This window comes from Passer montanus, unplaced genomic scaffold (assembly GCF_014805655.1).
Source record: "Passer montanus isolate IOZ18808 unplaced genomic scaffold, ASM1480565v1 scaffold2, whole genome shotgun sequence".
NCBI lineage: Eukaryota > Metazoa > Chordata > Aves > Passeriformes > Passeridae > Passer > Passer montanus.
Window position 1 is genome coordinate 21,526,908 of NW_024366591.1, and position 20,102 is coordinate 21,547,009.

General features: G+C 40.3%; 1 protein-coding gene across 4 annotated transcripts in view; it reads right to left on the reverse strand.

Moving 5' to 3' along the window:
• PLEKHG1 (pleckstrin homology and RhoGEF domain containing G1) overlaps positions 1-20,102 on the reverse strand; it is a 126,251-nt gene that overhangs the window by 23,546 nt on the left and 82,603 nt on the right. For all 4 annotated transcript variants that reach the window (XM_039707525.1, XM_039707526.1, XM_039707529.1 and 1 more), the window contains 2 exons: positions 6,197-6,297; positions 1,690-1,759 (listed from right to left, as the gene is read on the reverse strand). In XM_039707525.1, the coding sequence (XP_039563459.1) occupies positions 1,690-1,759; positions 6,197-6,297 (171 nt within the window). The remainder of the gene's footprint in view (positions 1-1,689; positions 1,760-6,196; positions 6,298-20,102) is intronic.

The window sequence follows — 20,102 nt, forward strand, 5'->3', positions numbered from 1 at the left end:
TTACTATCAGTTGCACCATCTCCGTTTTGCATCCCAGCAGGAGCAGTCCCAGCAGTCCCAGCTATAAGCAGGCAATACAGCAGAAATATCTACCAGCTCCAAACTGTTTTATCTGTAAATACCCTGAAGGCCTCCCATTTGGCCTTCACTGCACAGGCACTCTGCTGACTTACTCACAACTTCCTGCCCACCAGGACTCCAGATCATTTTATTTAGCTGTTTTCTAGTCAGCCAGACTCAGCGGGCTCATGGGGTTACTCTGTTCCAGGAGCAGGACTTTGCACCTGCCCTGATCCCATTCTCTCTCTCCTTCAATTCAATTTAATCCAGGTTATCTGTAGCAATAACAACATGCCATAAACCCCACTGCAATGGGACAAAAATGCATCCTACTTTTGCATTAGTGGTGCCAACACTAAGGTCTCTCAGTGCTTACAAAAGTCCAATTACTAGATAAATTACAGCTTTCTCAAAGTCAGCTGAACCAAGAGATCTGGTGAAACAGCAGCACTTAGCTGGTATCATCACTCTAATTTACTATAAAATCCCTTATGTCACAACAGTGCCAAACAAATTACTGAATTAATGAGAGGGTGGTCCTGTTAATCCTAAATCCATGTGTTAGACTTATTACACTGAGTGCTTGGTGCTGACAATGCTGAGTTCAGGACAAAGTATAAAACATGACAGCCTTTGGCTTTTCGGTTTCTTTGGAGTTTTTTTCATGTTTGTATTTTTTTAATTTTGGTTTTTGTTGTTTTTTTTTTTAATACAAAAAGGCAAACACACCTATAAAGCGATTATTCAACTTTAGACAATTGCATGATCTCCCTTCCTCCAGAAATAACACAAAGGGAGCATTATTTTTTTAACACATTTGGGCTCTACAGATTCAAGACAAAGGTAGATTCTCTGGTGAAGTCTGCAGTGAACTAGCATCATCTGTAGCCCAAATAATTTAATTTCTTGTTGTCCTACTCATAATAGCCATTCCTCTTCTCCCTGATTGGCTTTCTGTGTTTCCTACAATGAAGATCACCTTCTTCCTTCATTTCTGCTGCATCTAACAACTTCTCATACTCCACATTTTTAGATTCAGTATTGCCCAAGAGAATCAAGATGTCCTATCAATGTTCAGAAAATTCAAAGCATTACAGAGAGAATGGGATGTGAATCTTAAGGCTAGACTTTGGGCGATTCAATTTAAAAAGAAAATTTAAGTTGTGGGTTTCAGGAAAAATTCTCAGAAAACAATATGGCCACATGTTGTGTGTTAATGTTATTGCCCTTTGTAAGAATGCAGCCAAGTTTTACTCTCTAGCTGTTTCTAAGCTGACAAGGCATAACCAGAGTACCACTTGATCACCTCCATTAACAGATGCAAGTAAAACAGAGAACCCCTGTAAGAGTTGACCAAAAAAAGTAAATCCTAAAAATGAACTCAATAAAAAGCTCCACCAGCTCCACCAGATACACTTATTGAAGAAAATTACACCATTGTCTTGATTTTTTAGAAATGCAAATCACAGGTATATCCCTATCATTTACTAAGAGAAATTCCTTCCCTTTCCACAGATTTGCTAACTTTTCTTGGTTAACATTATACAAACTGTCAGGGTTAGGTCTCAAAAACTAATAAATGAATCTTATTTCCCCCACAGCACTCTGCAGCAGGTGCTGCAGACTCACCTTGGAAACAAAACAATCTGCTATAGCCACAGGATCATTTTCACAGTTTTCCAAATCTTGCAGAAGTTCACTAAAACAAAAAACAGGACAAGGTAAGACAATTATGGCACACCTTGGAATAGACACAATTGTATATTCAGAACCAGACACTGTTGTGCTATTCATGGCAGCACTTAACGATGCAGGGAGTCCCACAAAGGGAACAAGAACACCTCTGATGCCCCTTCCCTGCCAGGTATTGGGTTTTTTTTTTTTATTTGTAGGCAGAGGAGAACTATAAGGAAATGGTATTCCCACTATTTCAAAATTCAAGCCATCAGGTTGACCATGGATTGGTTGTTCTGCTAAGCAAAGCTGAGACCCTTCCTTCAGGTAGATGTCCCATCCTAGAAACATTCAAGGCCAGGTTGGATGGGGGTCTGAGGAACCTGATGTAATTGAAGATGTCTCTGCTTATTGCAAGGAGGCTGGGCTAGATGACCTTTACAGATGCCTTCCAACCCAAACTATTCCATGACTCTGTGACTGACAGCTCTTTAACAATAATCATAGTGGTGCAATCAGACAGTTGTGTACCTTGTATATCAACTAACATGATATAAAACTAATTAACTAACTAACTAAGAAAATTTAAAAGCCACTGAAGCACGTGCACTGTTCTATAAAGACTTTCATGTTTCACAAGCTTTATTTGACCAAGGGAGATGATGAACTGCTCTGAAAAATAGTGGTGAGAACTGGGGACGTATTTCTCATACATGAAGAATGGTATAAAGCTCACTCGGGAAAATTAGTCTACTTTTAGTGTGTTTCTTCATTGAAGATAAAACAGTTAGCCTGGAAAAAGTTTTCTGTAAGGGAATATATACACATATATGCTCTACATGCATAAAAACAACACCTGAGAGGATTTTATAATTTTTACATGCCGAAGAGAAAACTAATTCATTTGACCAAGAGCAAAGCAATAACAGAGCCTGTTTGCTGTTGAATTAAACTCATTTATTGAAAGTAAATTCAGTGAAAGAAGAGTTCAAGTAGAAGAAGAAAACCTCAAAGGTTATCTCCTTGATCCAGAGTTTTCAGTCTTATTGAAGGACATACTCAGAAAAACAAGAGAAGAAACTGAGTTTTCTGCCAAATTGTTCTCTAAAAGAATTTTCTTCTTCTCCTCCTCACCCTCTTCCCCTGCCCCCCATATACACACAGACACTCCCACAGATGATTTTCCATTTAGGGCCACTTTCCTCCCAATTCACAGCTGGTTCCCTGAACAAGTTTTGCCTAAGTGTTCCTATGCCTGTATCTAGGGATCTACCCTTTTCCCCTGTAAGCAGACACAATTTCCCTCTGCATATAGAAAAAAGAGTATACCAGAAGAGTTTCCTGACTTGTTCCTTGTTTCTCTAATTACTAAAGGAAGGAAAGGGAGAAATCAACATGCAGTCACAAGAAACAAAGACAGGCAAAGCCCTTAGGTTCAGCAGTCACTAAGTCACTTTGTACAGTGACAATTTAACCTCTACACCTCAATTTCTCCCTTCATCAAAATGGGAATAAAAATATAACCTTTGCTTGACACCCCACCCTCATGAAGCTCATTTACACCAGCAAAAGAAACAAGCTGTAGCAATGGTGACCATATCCATCAGTTATACTGACTGACTGGGTCCCACACACGAGTTTTGGAAATAACATCAAACATGCCGAACAGGCTCAGAAGATTCTTGCTGTCTGGCAAGACATTCTCCTAAAGTACGTAGCACCTGGACTGTCATTTTATTCCTACTGGTCTCTGATGAAACCGCATCATTTCTCCTTCATGACAGAGAAGAGGAACACTTGAAGATTTTATATATTCATGCAATTTAGTCCATGTGCATATGCTCAATACACTAGTGGTTTGTGTCTTCAGCACAAGCTCAGAGTGTAAGGGCTGTTTTTGAAAGAGTCTGTTACCTACACTGCACTCTGTTCTCTCTCATCTGGATGGTAAGAAAATGATTAGTAAGAGCAGTCTGCCACTGTAAAAACAGCAAAATTGCCATGCTCAGGCATTCTGAAAATCTTAAATAAATTCCTATAATACCAAGCTGATGTGAAAAAGTATGGCTATCATTATAGGCTATGTTTAAGTACCTGGCAGGAGGCAGAAAGAACAGTAGAGAAAAGTGTTGGTCCTGTTCACCTGAATATCCAGAGGACACAGGAGCCAGGGCCAGTTAAGACCATACTGAGCTATAGAGCTTGGGTTACTGTGGGCTGGGAAAATGTGAATCTGCATGAACATCACTGGGAGCTAATGCTAACTCCTTTGGGATGAGAGAGGGAAGCATAAAGACTGACAATTTTGCATACAGTGCATTTGTTATCTTTTCAAGTCAAATGAATGAAAGTCTTATTACAATGCCTTTTTAGGATGCTTTGATTTTTTGATGAAGCTTTATCATGGCTTCTCCTCAGAAGTCAGATCTTACCACCATGAAACTCAGAAAGAAATTGTTTTACAAAAAGAGATCATAATCATGCAGTAGCTAGCAGTTACCATGATGACCACCATTTTTGCCATTCAACACAACACTTGAAAATACTAAGTAGTTTGGCTGAGAGCAATTCCCATTCACTGAAATGAAATCTCTCAGATCTGCAAGTCTGAAAAAACCTCAGACTGAAGCCTTTGATTATTGATTAATTATTATTGGTCAAATTCAAAGTTGAGGAAAAAAAAGTAATTCTAAATCTGTAAAATCATGCTCACAAAAAACATCTGAAACTACTAACACAGAACTGCCAAGTGGACCTTTTTCTGAAGCTAAGGATAAATAAAAAGGGCTCTAGAGTATGTTTAGGACCCAAAAGCTACATGCCAAATTTCACACATGAGTAAACTTAATCCTTGAAGCTATATTGGGATCTACAGTGAGTGTTCAATTTTAAGAACTCACAATTTCCAAGCAGAACTTTGTATCAGAAGGCCTGAAATACATTAGTAATTTACTAGATACTTTGGACAACTTTCCAGTAAGTTTTGGCCATTCTGACATATCTATCTCTAAAATTGCTCAAAACTTTTTGTTGTTGTTGTTGTTGTTTTTTGTTTGTTTTTTGTTTTCCAACTGCTGCAATTTTCTTTTGTTTGCACAGCTCAGTAATTCTGTATAACAACTGATCATACTTGAAAGTATTTTTAGTAGACAATATTTGTAATAAAGCATAAATGCATCCTAGGTATCAAGTCTGTTGTTTTTCTAGCTTTTGAAGGATCAGAAAATATAATGTCCAGGACTGTATTTTTCCATTCTGTGACCACTGGGAATCTTTAAGTTCACAATCATTGTCTCATGGCTCTAAAACAGTCCATGAGCCTGTTTTAGCATGCTCCCACTATGTATTTTCCAGCTGTTAGATATTCAGTAAAGTCAGTCGTTGTAGCTGAAGCAGAACACAGCAGCTTTCTAGTTAAGCATATTTCCATTACCCTGCAATAGCTATTTTAAGCTTCAGGAAAAGACTTTAGATTTCATCTTTGTTCATAAATTCTGAATAGATCCATTCTCACTCTTTCCTTTGACACTAAACAGCAATCCCAGCAGTCGAAGCCCTTAAAAGAAACTTCCCATGATGATGGAAAAACATTGAAGATGATCTTTCGCACAAGTACTGCCCTTCAGAATCTTCTTTTGAGTCAATTAAATTATCTGTTGTTTTTCAAAGAACACAGTTGTTTGGGAGATGTTTTGTCAACTATAGCAAAGCCAAGAGAGCTTTTACAGGAGTATTGGTATATAAAAGATGTGGGAACTTTATGTCAATAAATTTCCTGCACTGGTTGAATAGTCAGGTTTTTCTTAAATGCTGACTAAGTTAATAATTTTTATAGCAACAGAGGATTCAGACAGAAGTAGCAGTAGCATGCTCCTCAAACTGCAGATACTGAGATCCCACACAATGTGGCACTAGCTATGCAAGCAAGATATTTTACTTCAGGCTCACAATACACACTGGAATTCCATCTGCAGAGCTTTAGAGAAGGTTGCAAAGACACTGAACAAAAAACTTCAATTAAGGAAAGGTACTTGAGTACAGTTTTGAGAAATTAATTCAGGGAGTACCTAATAGCATAAAGCACTACAAAAGCCAGATCTGGGTGATGTACATAGGTACACAAAAGAAGCTGATATAGTAGGAATAAAACATCTCTTCATTAAGGCAAGAATTTCTTTTACAGTGGTCTTCCATTAAGCTCAGTTAAAGCACAGAGCAGGTTAGGATAACATTCATGCAAATACCCAGCATAAAAGCAAGAGAGAGACCATCTTGGTGCATCAAATAAACAGCTAAAAAATCTGGTATCAGCAAACCAACTTTGCTTAGAATTAAAATTAGATAATTTCTCCATTTATAGATCTTGGCCGTTTAAGAGGGATAAGAGTGAATTTGGCTGGTTTGCTCCTTCTTGTTAACACAGACTATTGAACTGTTTCCATTTAGTTAAAAATGAATTTACCTGTTGAAATGGTAGATATCCCGAATGTTTCCAAACAGGGCTGATCGCTCCTCTGTTCCCAGGGAGAGCTTGGTCTGATCAGTGATACAGTCGAGGTAATCCTACAAGAGAAATGAGAGGGAGGTCTTCAGACATTTCCTCCTTTCCTAGATGAGTAAACAGAGCTATGTTTTATTGTACAAGATGAGTCTCTGAATATCAGTTTCACCTTATTATTACAATAAAGCCTTCAGCAGCCCCTCTGAGAACAGTCACTCTATTATGAATGGTAACAGTACTTATCTGTTCCCTGAAACCAAGCAAATAACAAAAGGCTGAAAACTAAGTTATACCTTTTAGACAGCACAGCCAATGTTTCTCTCACTACTGATAAACAAATGTTTTCAAATTTCATTCACAGTGACAGTTTAATTGATCATTTGGCTGGCTCAAAGACAAAAAAAATGTAAGAAATGAAGAATGTCATTTAATGCAGTCTTAGTAACAGAAAAACTATATAATGAAGAACAGAAAGCACACAAGCAAGAGAGGCTCAGAAAAGCAACCACTGAATAAATTACTTTAAAAAAAATCATGGTTACTGAAGAATGCAGAATATGTAGAACACAGATCTCAAACTATCTATGTCCACACAATTTACCAAGCATGGAGTTACACTGCAAATTACATTGCTATATACTCTAGCAAGAATTTCCTTTTGCCCTTACAAGATTGATAGACCCTCATCCAGGGACTTTGTTTGAATAAGAACATCACAGCTAGAAAAAGCTCAGATTAGCAGTGTTCTGGGAGAACAACTTTCCCTCACTTTGATAAGAGCTCAATGTCACCTTTTTTTCTGTTGCTGCTACAGTATTAAAACTCCCTCATAAGGGCAAACAAATCCAGCAGGCTATTTAACTACAGCTCATGAAACAAGAAACCTGATGTGCTGCCACATTCATGAAGAAATTCTGCTGGAGTATGGAAATAAAAGTGAAAACAGCTGAAACAATGTGAAATAAAAATAAATAAAATCCTTTAGCCTGTGGCTAGACAATGTGGTGTGGCAACCTCCCAAAAGCAACACAGCATTCCAGGGTGCTGCAGGAAAGGAACCCTGTGAAATGCCAACAAGACCATGCAAACTTCTAAGATATAACTGTGTTCCAGAGTCATATAGAAAAAGGTCTTATAGAACACATACGCTGGCCAAGATTTATTCTCTGTCTAAATTCTGAGAAGACAAAGGGTTTGAATCAGCCAAGGATCTGACTTTTGGTTTCTAGGTGTCCTCATAAGGAAGGTTAAGAATTACAGCATTTAAGCCTCCATGCCCATATCCTTATGCTCAACTGAAATAGTTTCAGCAGACTCAGAAGTGTAACCAAGATCCAGATTTAGGTATCAGCAGAATTTCCTGTCACCTCCCCCTAACAATAATCCACACTTCATCATCACCTCCAGTTAAAGGTAGCCCTTATCATCCCCAAAACTCAGTATTTTTTGCTGGGGCAAAGCAAATAAGTCTATTTCAAGGTAACCTCAGTGTCTTTAAGAAGAGCAACAAGTGGCAATAGGCAGACAAGTCTCTGGAGAGCCACGTCATCTCTCCTGTGATAGCATCTGAACTTACTCTACCTTCTCTCCTGGCTAGCAGCAGCCTCAGAGCCCACACCTGACCTTGAAATATATTTGTGCAGGAAGTCTTTGGAATCACATCCACAGACTCCCTAAAATTTAGCTTTTTATTTATACTCAGAACAGTAAAAATGTTCAGGATGGCAAGGCAGACAGGACTGCAGCAAGCAGTACACTGGGTCAAAGGCAGAAGCAGACAATATATTCAGGTCTACTCCAGTAATAGTATTAAACAAATAACCTTTTCTGACCAGAGACAAATCTTCATCATATAAAAGCAAAGAACAGAAAAGCTCCAGTGGAATTGTGATCCTTTGAAAACATTTTTAGCACTGCAGGGACACTGCAGCACCCTGAGCTGATATGACAAGGTTGGGCTGCAGAGGAATAGAAAGCCTACATTAAGTAACTCCATACAGAACATTTAATGAAAAAGAGGAGTTCCTTTCCAATTCATTCATCTCAACATAGTTGGAGCTTGGGTTTCTTCAAAATAACAAACAGTCCACAGTTATTTCCAGTATTGTAGACAGTGTTAAATGCATGACCTGGTTTCTGCTCCTTTTGTTCTCTTATCCTGATTTTCCTCCACATATACATACTCTTCTCAGTCTTTTACCAACTATTAGCAGGAAAGAGGGAAGCAGGTACCCTTCTAATGTTGCTGCCAAGCAGCGGCCTGCGGGTGCTTTGGCAGTTTTCCTACACTCCTGTACCATATGCCAGTGTCAGCCTACGTACACCACACACCCACAGTCTGTGCTCCCTTTTGCTAGAAGTTCCTTCAGACTGGGCTTCAGGCCCCCTTCTTCATCCAGCCTCAGATCAGAAACAAACCAGAAACAACTGGGTGGATTTGTGCTTCCCTAGTGTAAGGCAAGATGGTTATTTGTTCAAAATGTTTGGGATTCAGAGTTACCTTACACCTCACCTCCTACTGCTAGGAAATGACACAATTTGGGGACTGCTGTCCTGGTTTAGCTTTCTAACTTTGTCAGTATTACTGACTCGAGACTACAGATGTTTACATTGCTATTATTGGTGTAAGCAGATAGACACACAGCAAAAAGCTCCAGGTATTCAAGTTTTTGTGAAAAAGGTGAACTATGGACAGTCCTAACACACTGGTGTCATGCAGGTCCAGGCCCTGCACAGGAGCACACTGCTGGCACTGGCTCAGCCAGTGGGACTTGTCTGATTATACTGCTTTATAGGGCACGTGTGCTCTCATAAAGGCTTCATGAACTCATCCAGGAAACAGATGCAGTATTGGCCTATAATGTCTTCTGCAAGGACAACACCACAGGCAGATCAAAGCTACCCAGACGTGGGGGTTTTCCTAACTATTTCTTAGCAAATGGTACTTTACCCCCATGGTAGTCACTGCAGTGTATCAACAGCTGTTATCATCTGGAGCAATAATGAAAGGTTTGGAGCTACAAGATAACAGGGCAGGCTGCAAATGTAATGACATGGTGCAGAAATCAATGAAATTTATCAGAACAGAGTACCGGCCTTATTCACTTTATTTGTTTCTTGTCAGCATCTATGAACCCTCTGTCGGCACTGAATGATTTGTTTATAACCTTTGCCTTTTATTGCTTCTCTGCAGTTATGGCATAAACATCTAGCTTACTTTATAGGAGAAAAAAACCCCTCACAAATGTTTGTCTCCTTAGATTGATTTACGGACCATGGTTTGATCTCATGGTATTGCACAATTTTCTCCTCCCTTTTCCTTGAAACTCTCCAAAAACTGGGAGAGTCTTGCCAGACTGCCCTGCCTTTCTTGTCGGGTTTGATGCTCTCCCCATCTGTCTTTCATCATGCCAAATCCTTCAGAAGGAATGTCTGCTAGAAGCTGCATACCCTAACTACCATCTCCTCCTGCACAATCACAAAAAAAAAGATCTCTAGAGGAATAAAATTATGAAAACACTAACCCTGGAGGCTAAAAAATATAATTATATGAATCAGAAATGAGGGAAAACTGTCAAGAAAAGCACAAAATTAGCAAAATTATTTTCAGATATTGATTAATGTTTTCCATGACCAAACTTAAGAAACCAAATGCAATGAGTGGGACATTTTCATCCAACAACCCCAGTTTTCCTTTGAACACATACACACACTTAACTTTAAAAACTTCATCTATTGTTGTTTAGACCATAGTATAAATCAGCCGTTACTGTGATAATGTTAAAATTACACATTAAAGGGGCTAATATTAATGCTAATACTAACATAGTAATTCTAAAAAAATGGGCAAAAAACCACACTGCCTTGTAAAATGAGAATCAATTTTTATGCTGCTCTGCAAGAAACATGTATACTATGTAAGTTCTTAGTAATCCCTTTACAGGGCAGGAGTGTGCATATAAAAATATCACAAAAGATAAGCAAAATTGTTAAAAGAGCAGTGTAGTTGCACAGGTACACCTTTGTCAAGAGGCAGACACACAAGGCACACGGGACTGAAAATTTGATTAAATATCAATACCAAAAAAGAATCAAAAAATGATTCTATCCACTAGGAAACTTTGCTTTCTAATGTCTAAACAAGCTGCAGGAGAAAGCAAATCTGCCCTCTGTCTCTGATTTCAGCAACACACTCTGGGTTCAACAGCTGAGGACTTATATCACAAAACCTCAGTCTCTGACCTAAAAATATTTAAAACCAGGTATTTATCAAAACCTCAGTGGCTTCTAGTAGTGTTGCAGACAGAGGAGGGATTGGTACTATTAAATCAAGCAGGACACGACCCAGGCAGTGCCACAGCATCACTCAGACCCCTAGTTTTCTGATACTCCCTAGACCTACTAGTAAAGCAGATTTTACTCCTAGGTGCTATCCCATACTCATGGCCACATGTTTATCCCAACTCCCTTCTACCCAACCACAATGTGTTTGGCCAAAATCAGATGGCTGTGCAGAAGAGGAACCAGTGAAACAGCTCAGCAGCCTTAGCCACCAAAGCACTACTTCCACACCACTTGGAGGAAAAGGCTGCAGTCCAGGAGGAAAATATGCCATGGAATAGATCCTATTTGTAGCCTGCTAGCTCGAGCCAGGCTGCCTGAACTAGCCACACACTTGTAAACTAAGAAAGTTGGGCAACAGATGTACATTTGAATAGACACTATGAAATGCTTCCCACTGCTTATTCTGCTAATTTATAGGTAACTGTAATATGTACCAATTCACCTTGTGCCTGATTTATTTTTCTACTCTTTTTTCTCCATTATTTATTTATTAATTTATCCAGCATGTATAGCAGCATACTCTGAATGCCTTGTGGTTCAAAGAATAGCATGCTATCCACACAACAGGTGGCCAACGATGATGAGTTTTAGTCAGGGCAGTTCATTGCAGCTCTTTTCAATATTTAAGGTACTGCTGCGCTCTGCAAAGGCAATGTACATTTGTATACTAAGCATACTTTGCTATCTTGCTCTGGTTCCTTTTGCTATATGAGTCCAAGGGATTGAAACCTACAAATGCTTGCACTGTCCACCCTACAGAGCCACTACAAGCAAACCCAGAAACCTAAATAATAAAGACAATTTCTGTGAGCATGTCCTTCTACTTTCTGCATTTACTGGTATTTGGTGGGGGTTTCTACACAGACATCTGAAGCTGGAAAAACCTCACACAGACCAAAGCATAGACAAGTCTGAAAGACCAGTCCCTACCTGGGGCTATGGCCACTAAGGCACTGCACAGTCCTGCACTGACCAACAGCCTAAGCCAGGGTCTTTCTGAGGACAACACACACTTGGAGACACGGCCTCCTGTGCTCCCTTCAGCAGAAAGCTCCTGTGCTCTGTGTGCTTCCTCCTCACCTTTTCCATTTGTTTTATTTCCCTCGGTACCTTGCGTGTTAGACTGGCACTTGTCAGCAGCAGCAAAGCTCTGCCCTGTGGGAAATGGACATGCCAGGCCTTGCAGGTGGGCTTTGGAGGATACGCTTACACGCGCAAGGACATGCCTGGAGAGCACTAACTCTGCCATCAAGGGAAAAGGACATGAAGAAGACCTCCCAGCACTGACAGCCAGCCCCCCTCCACATGTGAACAGCCAAGATAACCCATCTGCCTTACACAATCTGACACTAGATGTGGCTTGTGACTGATTTCTTTCCTCTCCGATATCCCTGCAGAAGAGCTGAGTCTCTGAGCTGGCAGGAGGCCACCTCACCAGCACCAGTCCTCTCCCTGGGCGGGTGGTGGAGGATCCATACCGAGCTCACCTGTGCTTCCAGCCAGCTTCCTGGGAAGTGCCAATTGACACGTGCAGCTGGCTCACACGCAGCCCGCGGGCAGTGGCAATAAAGCGTGACACGGTAAGACGATACTCTGCTGACTGACTGCGAGTAGGAAGGGCAAAGATTGATGGTGGGAGCACTCGTGAGAACATGGTATGAGGAAAGACTAAAAATAGAGAAAGCACATGTAAGTTTTATTTCCACTGTTTAACATTGCAGAGTAAGGTGATCATGACAGAGATCTCCCTGGACGTCACACAGTTAGGGGTTTGTAAATAAGTTAACAGTATTAACTTAAATTCTACCTGAAGAAGTGGATTTCTTTAAAAAGTATTTTTTTCTATGTAGCTATTCCTGAGGGACAGATTTTTGATAATCAACTTCCTCGCCTATATTACAGATGTAAAAACACTGTCCCATTTGCAGTTTCTAAGGTCTGGAAGTAGTGACCCCTAGTAGGTCCCCTTGGCTTAATCCACACGCATGGAAAGCCACAGGGGGAGTTATGTGTCAGCCAAAATTAGCAGTGAGAGATTCCTGAGTCCTAACACTATGCCTTGCACCTTGAAAACACACTCTTTCTTTGGTTTAGGCTGCCTTTGAACAGTTGTGCCCATGTAGACATGAACCAGAGACAAGAGACAGCCACAGTTGTATACAAAGTTGGAAATTTCCAGGGCACATCAATGTCAACAATTTAACAGTCAGGAGATCTTGTCACAGGACTTCAAGCTGTCAGGACACAGCTAATCTCAGGAAATGAACTAAAGAATTTGCCCTGGAAAACTCTGTCAGTGAGAGGACCCTCAACACTCTGTTGCACTGAATCCATTCACCGGGGCCCTGGGCAAGGACAATTGCCTCGCCAGCGTGCATGGCTGGGAGATAGCAGAACAGCTTCCTGCAGCTGTGGGTTCCCCCCCACTGCTTTAGAGCCTGGGCCTTTAAAGCAAGCTCTGCACATCCTCTTGCCCCTGCCCCAGCGTCAGAGGATGCCTGTATCAATTTCCAGCTCTGTCCCACAGTTTCCTTCTAGGACTGGGGTGGGAGGGCGCACATGTCCTATTCCACCAGCCAAGGGTCTTATGTCCTTTCTTTCTGTCCAGCATATGCTTTCTTCTTGTGTCCCATGAGATGTTTTAGCATGAATGCTGTGCCTATAAAGCTCTCTGGGAGGGTCAAGCCCTGACACCAGCTGATCCAGCATTGAACTGTCAGCCTGCCTGGACGGTCTACTCTCATGGATTTTTGCCTTCCTTGTTGTAGTGAATTTTTGCTCTAATGAAACACAGTCAGAGTTCAATAATATTCCCTTGTTCAACTGCAGGAATTCCATGCTAAAATCTCCCATCTTAAAAAGACACCTTGGAAGGCAGGCTGTCAATTAAATCAAACTGTAATTTGACAGAGATGCATTAAAAGCACTCAAATTGAAACTGTCATTGATGGATTGTACACAGACAAGTCCTGTAAATGGTCGAGCACCTGTAAAGATGATTATGGATAAATCACCAGAACAGAAACTCACATGAAACTCTACTTGGACACTTCAGCACACTAACTTACTGAAGTTGAAACCCACTGATTAAAACCATGTGCCACATAAATCCTCAGTTATCAGCCAGCTACCCACTGCCACATCACAGCTACAAGATTTTTTTCCCAGAAGCTGGCCCTCAAAATTGCTGCTCAGAGGTGTGGTAAGAAGCAAGCTCAGAGCACAGGTGGAGATCATGGGATCACAAGTGCTATCAGTAGTTTACTGACATGTCATTAAGGAGTAATGTGATGCCCTCATCTAATGCCTTTCTAAAGTTAAAAGGAAACACAGAAGAAATCAGTTACAGTAATAAAAACAGCCAAATGAAAATAATAATAGTAATATTATTACTAGTAATAGTAATGAGGATGTCAATTAGTTTGAGGTTACTAGGCAGATGAAGTGCTATAAAGATTTCTAGATCTATAGCATTGGTGTCAATCACCATCATCATTCAATAATCTCAATCTTACTCAAAAAAGTACCAGCTGGAATTGCTTAGTAATTATAAATTTAAAAAATAATTAAACTTCATCAGGACATCTATAACTTATTTTTCACAACACACTTTAGTCAGTCTGATTATAAGATTATTGTACCATAATCAAACAACATACTGAGAATTATTAAGGCATATTTGGCCTTCCAATATACAAATCACCCAGGAAAAGAACCCGAGCCTTGTGGTGTAGACCCTTGCCCTGTTAAATAAACTTTCCCCAATTTGTAAGGCAAATGAATGATAACATTTTTAAAAAGATATCTCAATATGCTTACAAGTTAAATGAGACATTCCAGAAGAGAAATGTTTATTTTAAAACACAAGAAGGGAAACTGAAAGAGTCTGTTTTCCAAAGAATGAAAATGCAAACCCAGCAAAATGGAGAAAATCTGCACACATCCTAAACACACATTTATCTTAACCTTAGTAACCACATGATTACCAGAGACTTCTGGATGGCTTTTCTTATGCATATATGAAGAGCAATGAAATGGAACTTTATAGTGGGTGGTTTGCAAGGAAAAACTTTGTTAAAGTGTCTTATTTACAAAATGGTCTGCTCATGAAACCAGGAAAAATCGAAGCTACCTCCACACCTTAATTTGCTGGAGCGGTAAGAGCGAAGAGAGAGAGAGAGACTACTATGTGGTTTGTTAAGCATTCAGGCTGTTCACTGCCAAAAAATATTTAATAACAGTGATATAACAACTTTGAAAGCAGTCAGATGTTTCCATGGACCAAAATGGATATGAGTATATACACAAAGAAAATTCCAGAAACTATGGCCTGGCTGGAAATGCAGAAATGTCTTTGCCTTTAAGATATCACCTCCACATGATGAAATTTCTTTACAGAAAATCCCAATCATTCTGCAAAAAAGATATAATCTCATTAATGTATTGTAATGTTTACTGAAAATTTTTGCAGCATAAGCTATACTCCCTCTCTCCCTACCTCTCAGCTCTCAGACCTCAGACCTCTTCTTCACAGTTTTCCTGCCTACTCTATAAACTTTTGTAAAGCTCTGCTTTGAGGAGCTCCTTATCCACGGCCAGTAAGCAACAACAAGACAAGGGCAGAGGTGAGCAGACCTTTCTTTTGTTACTTCCTGAATCCCAGGAGGGCTCCATGCATCCTCCTAGGCAGGGATACAACCCCCTGCTCCAGCCTCAGTGCACTCACAGGAAGGACTTTTCAATCCTGGAGTCCCCTGGCTGCCACCAACACTCCTAAATGGCACACTCCATATTTAAATTACATCTTCCCCTTGCCTCCCTGGTCCCAAAAGAATAAAGCTTTCTGGAACAGAAGATTAACTTTCATCCTTTAATCTATATTCATTCACATTCAGCAAGTGGGTAGGAGGTTGCAGACAGCACGGTCGAATGATTTACGCCCTGCTGCCAGAAAAGGGAGGACAAGAGCAACAGCAGCCAGGCTTTTCAGCAATTCTGTGGCTCCCTGGAAGAGCAGCAGCCCTCCCTGCTGCTTCTCTCCCACCCACAGCTTAAGAAAGGCTCACTGTACATTTATAGACAGCTCATTTATTACTGCAGTGTAACTCACCCTTCTGTGCTGTCCAAACACAGAGCTGACCTTAAAACAAACCCAAAGCCATGGCTATACATTCGTGCTGTCTTAACATCTGCAGTCCCAGTCAACCAGTGAAGCTGTGCAATCACCTGACAAAGACAGCCTCTGTCCCAGCAAGTTTCTGCAATGTAGCTGTAAAATAAGAACTGGATGCATAGTACAGGTGAAGGAAACAGAAGGCAGCAATGGCATTTGATTCAGTGTCTTTCAAGTACTTGGGAACATGCTGAATAAAAGAAATTTATGAATGCTGCCAGCAGAAGTAAGACCGAAGTAGTGATGATGCAGATAAGAAAAGCCATGCATCAGTATATTTAACCCTGGCTTTGTGTATTTCCTGTGAAGTTAGTCTACAAACAGCTCCCTGCTCATGCCACAGCACAAGCAGATGCTTACAACACACAAGTTGTTTATTAGGTTAATTCTGGCTGTCCACAACACATGATATTCCTACTGTACAGCTATAAAACCTCTTTTTCCAAAACCCAGAACCATTCCCATCCTGCCCAGAAGCAAAATGAGGTTTGGGTTTTGCTTCTGCTTTTGTTAGGCATCATTAAAGAGCACATATGATGAGGAGTTTACAGCATATGTAGCTGGCAAAACACTTTTGTTCAAGATCTTGGAGTCCCAGAAACAACCGCATCTTAAACTATTTAAGACACAAACACAAAACCCATTTTGTGTATACTTCCACTACTTTAGGTTGCTTAAGGATGTTTAATATGGCTCACATACATGAAGGAAGAAGCCCACAGGAAAAACTGAACTATCCCTGAAATGCATCAGAAAATCAGTAAATCAGTAAATCAGAAAGAAGTCTGATTTACTTTCATTTTAGGTAGCCAGAACAGCTATTTACACCTGTTCAGTAACTTATCCTGTGGTGTTCCTGACTACCTCCTTCTCAGCAGCCTGCACTGGTCCTGATTCATAAACAGCAACTCCAGAAACAAAACACAACACTACTGCCCTCTAATAAACCTACTTGCAAATTCATTACAAATTAATTAAGTGGAACATTCTTTTGCTCTGATTAATATTGCTCTGTTTAAACTTCAAAAATTTCAAGGCCTCTTGGACACGTACTAAGATGCTTCAGTCTCAGCTGTCATATCTCAGTATTACTGGACAAAACTTCCCTTGCTTTTAAGCCAAGCTTTCCCTTAAGGAGGTCAATCAGAATTTGACACTGCTCTTTCTTCATGGATAAAAGAAAAGCAGTGAGAAAGTTCAGCTCAAAAATTTAACAAATACTAATCACAGTTAAACTTATCACTGTTTCATAATCATACTACGTATATACAAAACATAATATTTTCCACGTAATTTAAATTGTTTATCCAAATTTTCACATGCAACTTAAGTCAGCAATCCAAAGGTATCTTTCTCAGGTATGCAGGCTAGCAAGCATAGAAAAAGAGGTCATGTGTAGAAATTAACTATAATGTGGAAATGTTAACTATAATGTCTCTCTAATATGAGATGCCTTAGCTATACTGGAATTCCCAAGTTTTGAATCAACAAAGAATTAACTTTCAGAGCTACGTTACCCAGCAGACCCAGAGCACAAGCAGCTATGCCTTTACTACCACATCACAAGTGACAATGTGCACACTGCAGTCTTCAGAGTGGTCTTTTTAACTGCTTAAAACACAGTTTTAAGGAGAAGGAGACGTCCTCTAGCTGCAGCACTGGGAGATAGGAAACAGGGAACAATAACATTCTGACAGCAACTTCCTTTCAGAAGGGTTTCCCTTCATCACTGGTGCCCCAACACATATCTACCTCAAACATCCAACATTTCCCCTGGCAAGGCTTGTCCCCACCCCACACGGGGTGTACAGCTTCAACAGACGTGTTCACCTCAGATGAAGCTTTCCATGCCAGAAACCTGCCTCCCTGATGAGCTGTTCTAGGAGATTTCAGCAAAGCCATTCCCCTGAGGCTTTTTGAGAAAGAATGCCCTTTTTTGCTCATGTTGAAAAATTTTGGTGACCTTTCCCCTGAGAAGACAAGCACCCCCAGGCTGACTAGCAGGGACATGAACCATATCCTCACGTCTCAGGGAGAGACAGCAGCAGATCCAAGCATAATGGAGACCTTGTTTCTCAGAGTAATGCCTTTTGCTGCCTTAATGTAAATTCCCCTATTTCTGACCATACTGGGGTGGGGGGGAAGAGAAACCCTCCAAACTCATGTATCCTCAATAGGAACTTCCAGCAATGGTCCTTTGCAAGGTTCAGCTCAGGCTTCACAAGGCCTTAACCCACAACTGCCATTCTCGGATCTGGCTCAGATCCGATCCTCGGAGGCAAGAACATGGAAAAGATTGTTCCCATGTCTCAGTGACTCTCTGAAAGCCATAAACAGTATAGAAAAGCATGCTGTGCAATTTCAGGGCAGAGGAGACATAAAGGAGTACTACAGAAAGATGGAAAGGACAAAATGAGAACCAAGGAAGCCTGGTGGACACCACTCAACTTCTGTGTACTTAAGAGGGCAGAAAAATTAGGAATGGTGAAGAAAATGTTGTCAAGCCTGCTGAGAACTCAACTTCTGTGTACTTAAGAGGGCAGAAAAATTAGGAATGGTGAAGAAAATGTCAAGCCTGCTGAGGGAACTATGGAGAGAGCTCTGGAATCAGCAGAAGTGAAGAACATGAGAAAGATTAATACTAAAAAGCAAAAGGTCGCATAAGGAAATGGGAAAACATACTGATGGGATGCAGATGGGATTTACTGAGAGAAGACTTAGGGCAGAGAGACAGCAAGATCATAAGCAGGAGATTGTGCAGAAATGAATGGAACTTTTTCAAATGAGGAGACTTAAGTATAAAAGGAGGGGGCCAGGGACAAAAGATCTGGAGAGGAGAAAGGACAAAGACTTCAACTAGTTCAGTGGAGATGGTTTAAAAAAAAAAAAGTCACATTTGGAATTAAAGTGTAGAGGAATTCATTCACATAAGTGGTCTCCCAGATTTCAGATAGAGTTCAAGATTTCTGAAGCTCAACCTCTCTTTATATCAAATATATGTGAAACACACTGACAATGCACCCTTTAGACACCTCTAGTCATTCTATAGATACCAATGACCTTTAAATTATATTATTATACTGATAGGGGTGAAGATGTAAGTATTGCACTAGTGCATTTGCATTATTCTTTCATTTTGCAAAGGTAAAACAGAAATGTCGATGTCTTTCTACAGTTACAAGCATTTATACACATTATGTATGGGGGCTTCTGACTCCTATGACCTGCAAGGGCAAAACACAGATTTTTTTTAATAGCTTCAGAAACAGCATTTTACCCAGAGGAGAAAAAAAATCACTTCAGTAAGTGACTCTAATTGAAGTTTATGTCTATTCTAGCTACATTACTACTTGAAAAAGTCAGGCTAGGTCCTGAAGAGGAAAAGGTCAGTGAGTTCTGCCCTGGCCAGTACACCTGTCAGCACGATACAAGCAGGAAGCAGAGGTATCCAATTTCTCATCACAAACTTGCCCAAAACAAGCTTCAAGCTGTACTCATTCAAAATTGTAATTATCCTTAACAGATCATCTGATAAAACATACCAAATGGTGGAAAAGTTCACTCTATCCTTGCTGTAATGCTTGCCTGTGCAAGAATCACAGCAGCGTGCCTCAAAACAATCCTAACCCAACTGTCCTTCCAGGTCACAGGCAAAATGGCTGCACTGGCTAGAAAAGCAGTTGTTCTTTAATGCTTATCCTGGAGCAAAGGTGCCAAATAGCACCTGTACCTCATCCTCATCCTGCCAAATACTTCTTGTCAGCAGTTGGAAAGAAAACGGGAAAACCTCAGCAGCTCTCCAGGGTCATTTAAAAATCACATTAACCACATCCCATGAAGTCAACTTCTGTCTACCAACCTGGCATTGTTAAGATCACCCAGACACTCAAAAGGCAACAGAAGTTATGATTTTTTACTTTATTTACTTACCAATGACCTAACAGCATTAGGTCAAAACAAGCATAAAAAGAATAAAATTCTATTTTGCCCCATTCCTCCATAGTATTTTACTTCAGGCATGACAACTCCATGCTCTAAGGACAACATAGTTTGGGAAGGACACTGCCCAAAATACTGTGCTAGGCTAACTCTTAATGAGCTGACTTTTGATATTATGACTAGTACCAGGATCCTACATGCAATTTTACAATCATCCATGTTAGTAGGTAATTTGTGCTCAGCTAGCCCTGGAAACCAGTTCCTGGCACACTAAAGGCAAGGAGGTAATCAAGAACAGTCATCAGGTATTAACCAGGGGAAAGTTGACCAGTCTGATAACCTTTTAACTATGAAATGACTGGCTTGATGGATGAATGAAAAGCAGTGGATATTGTCTACCTTGACTTCAGG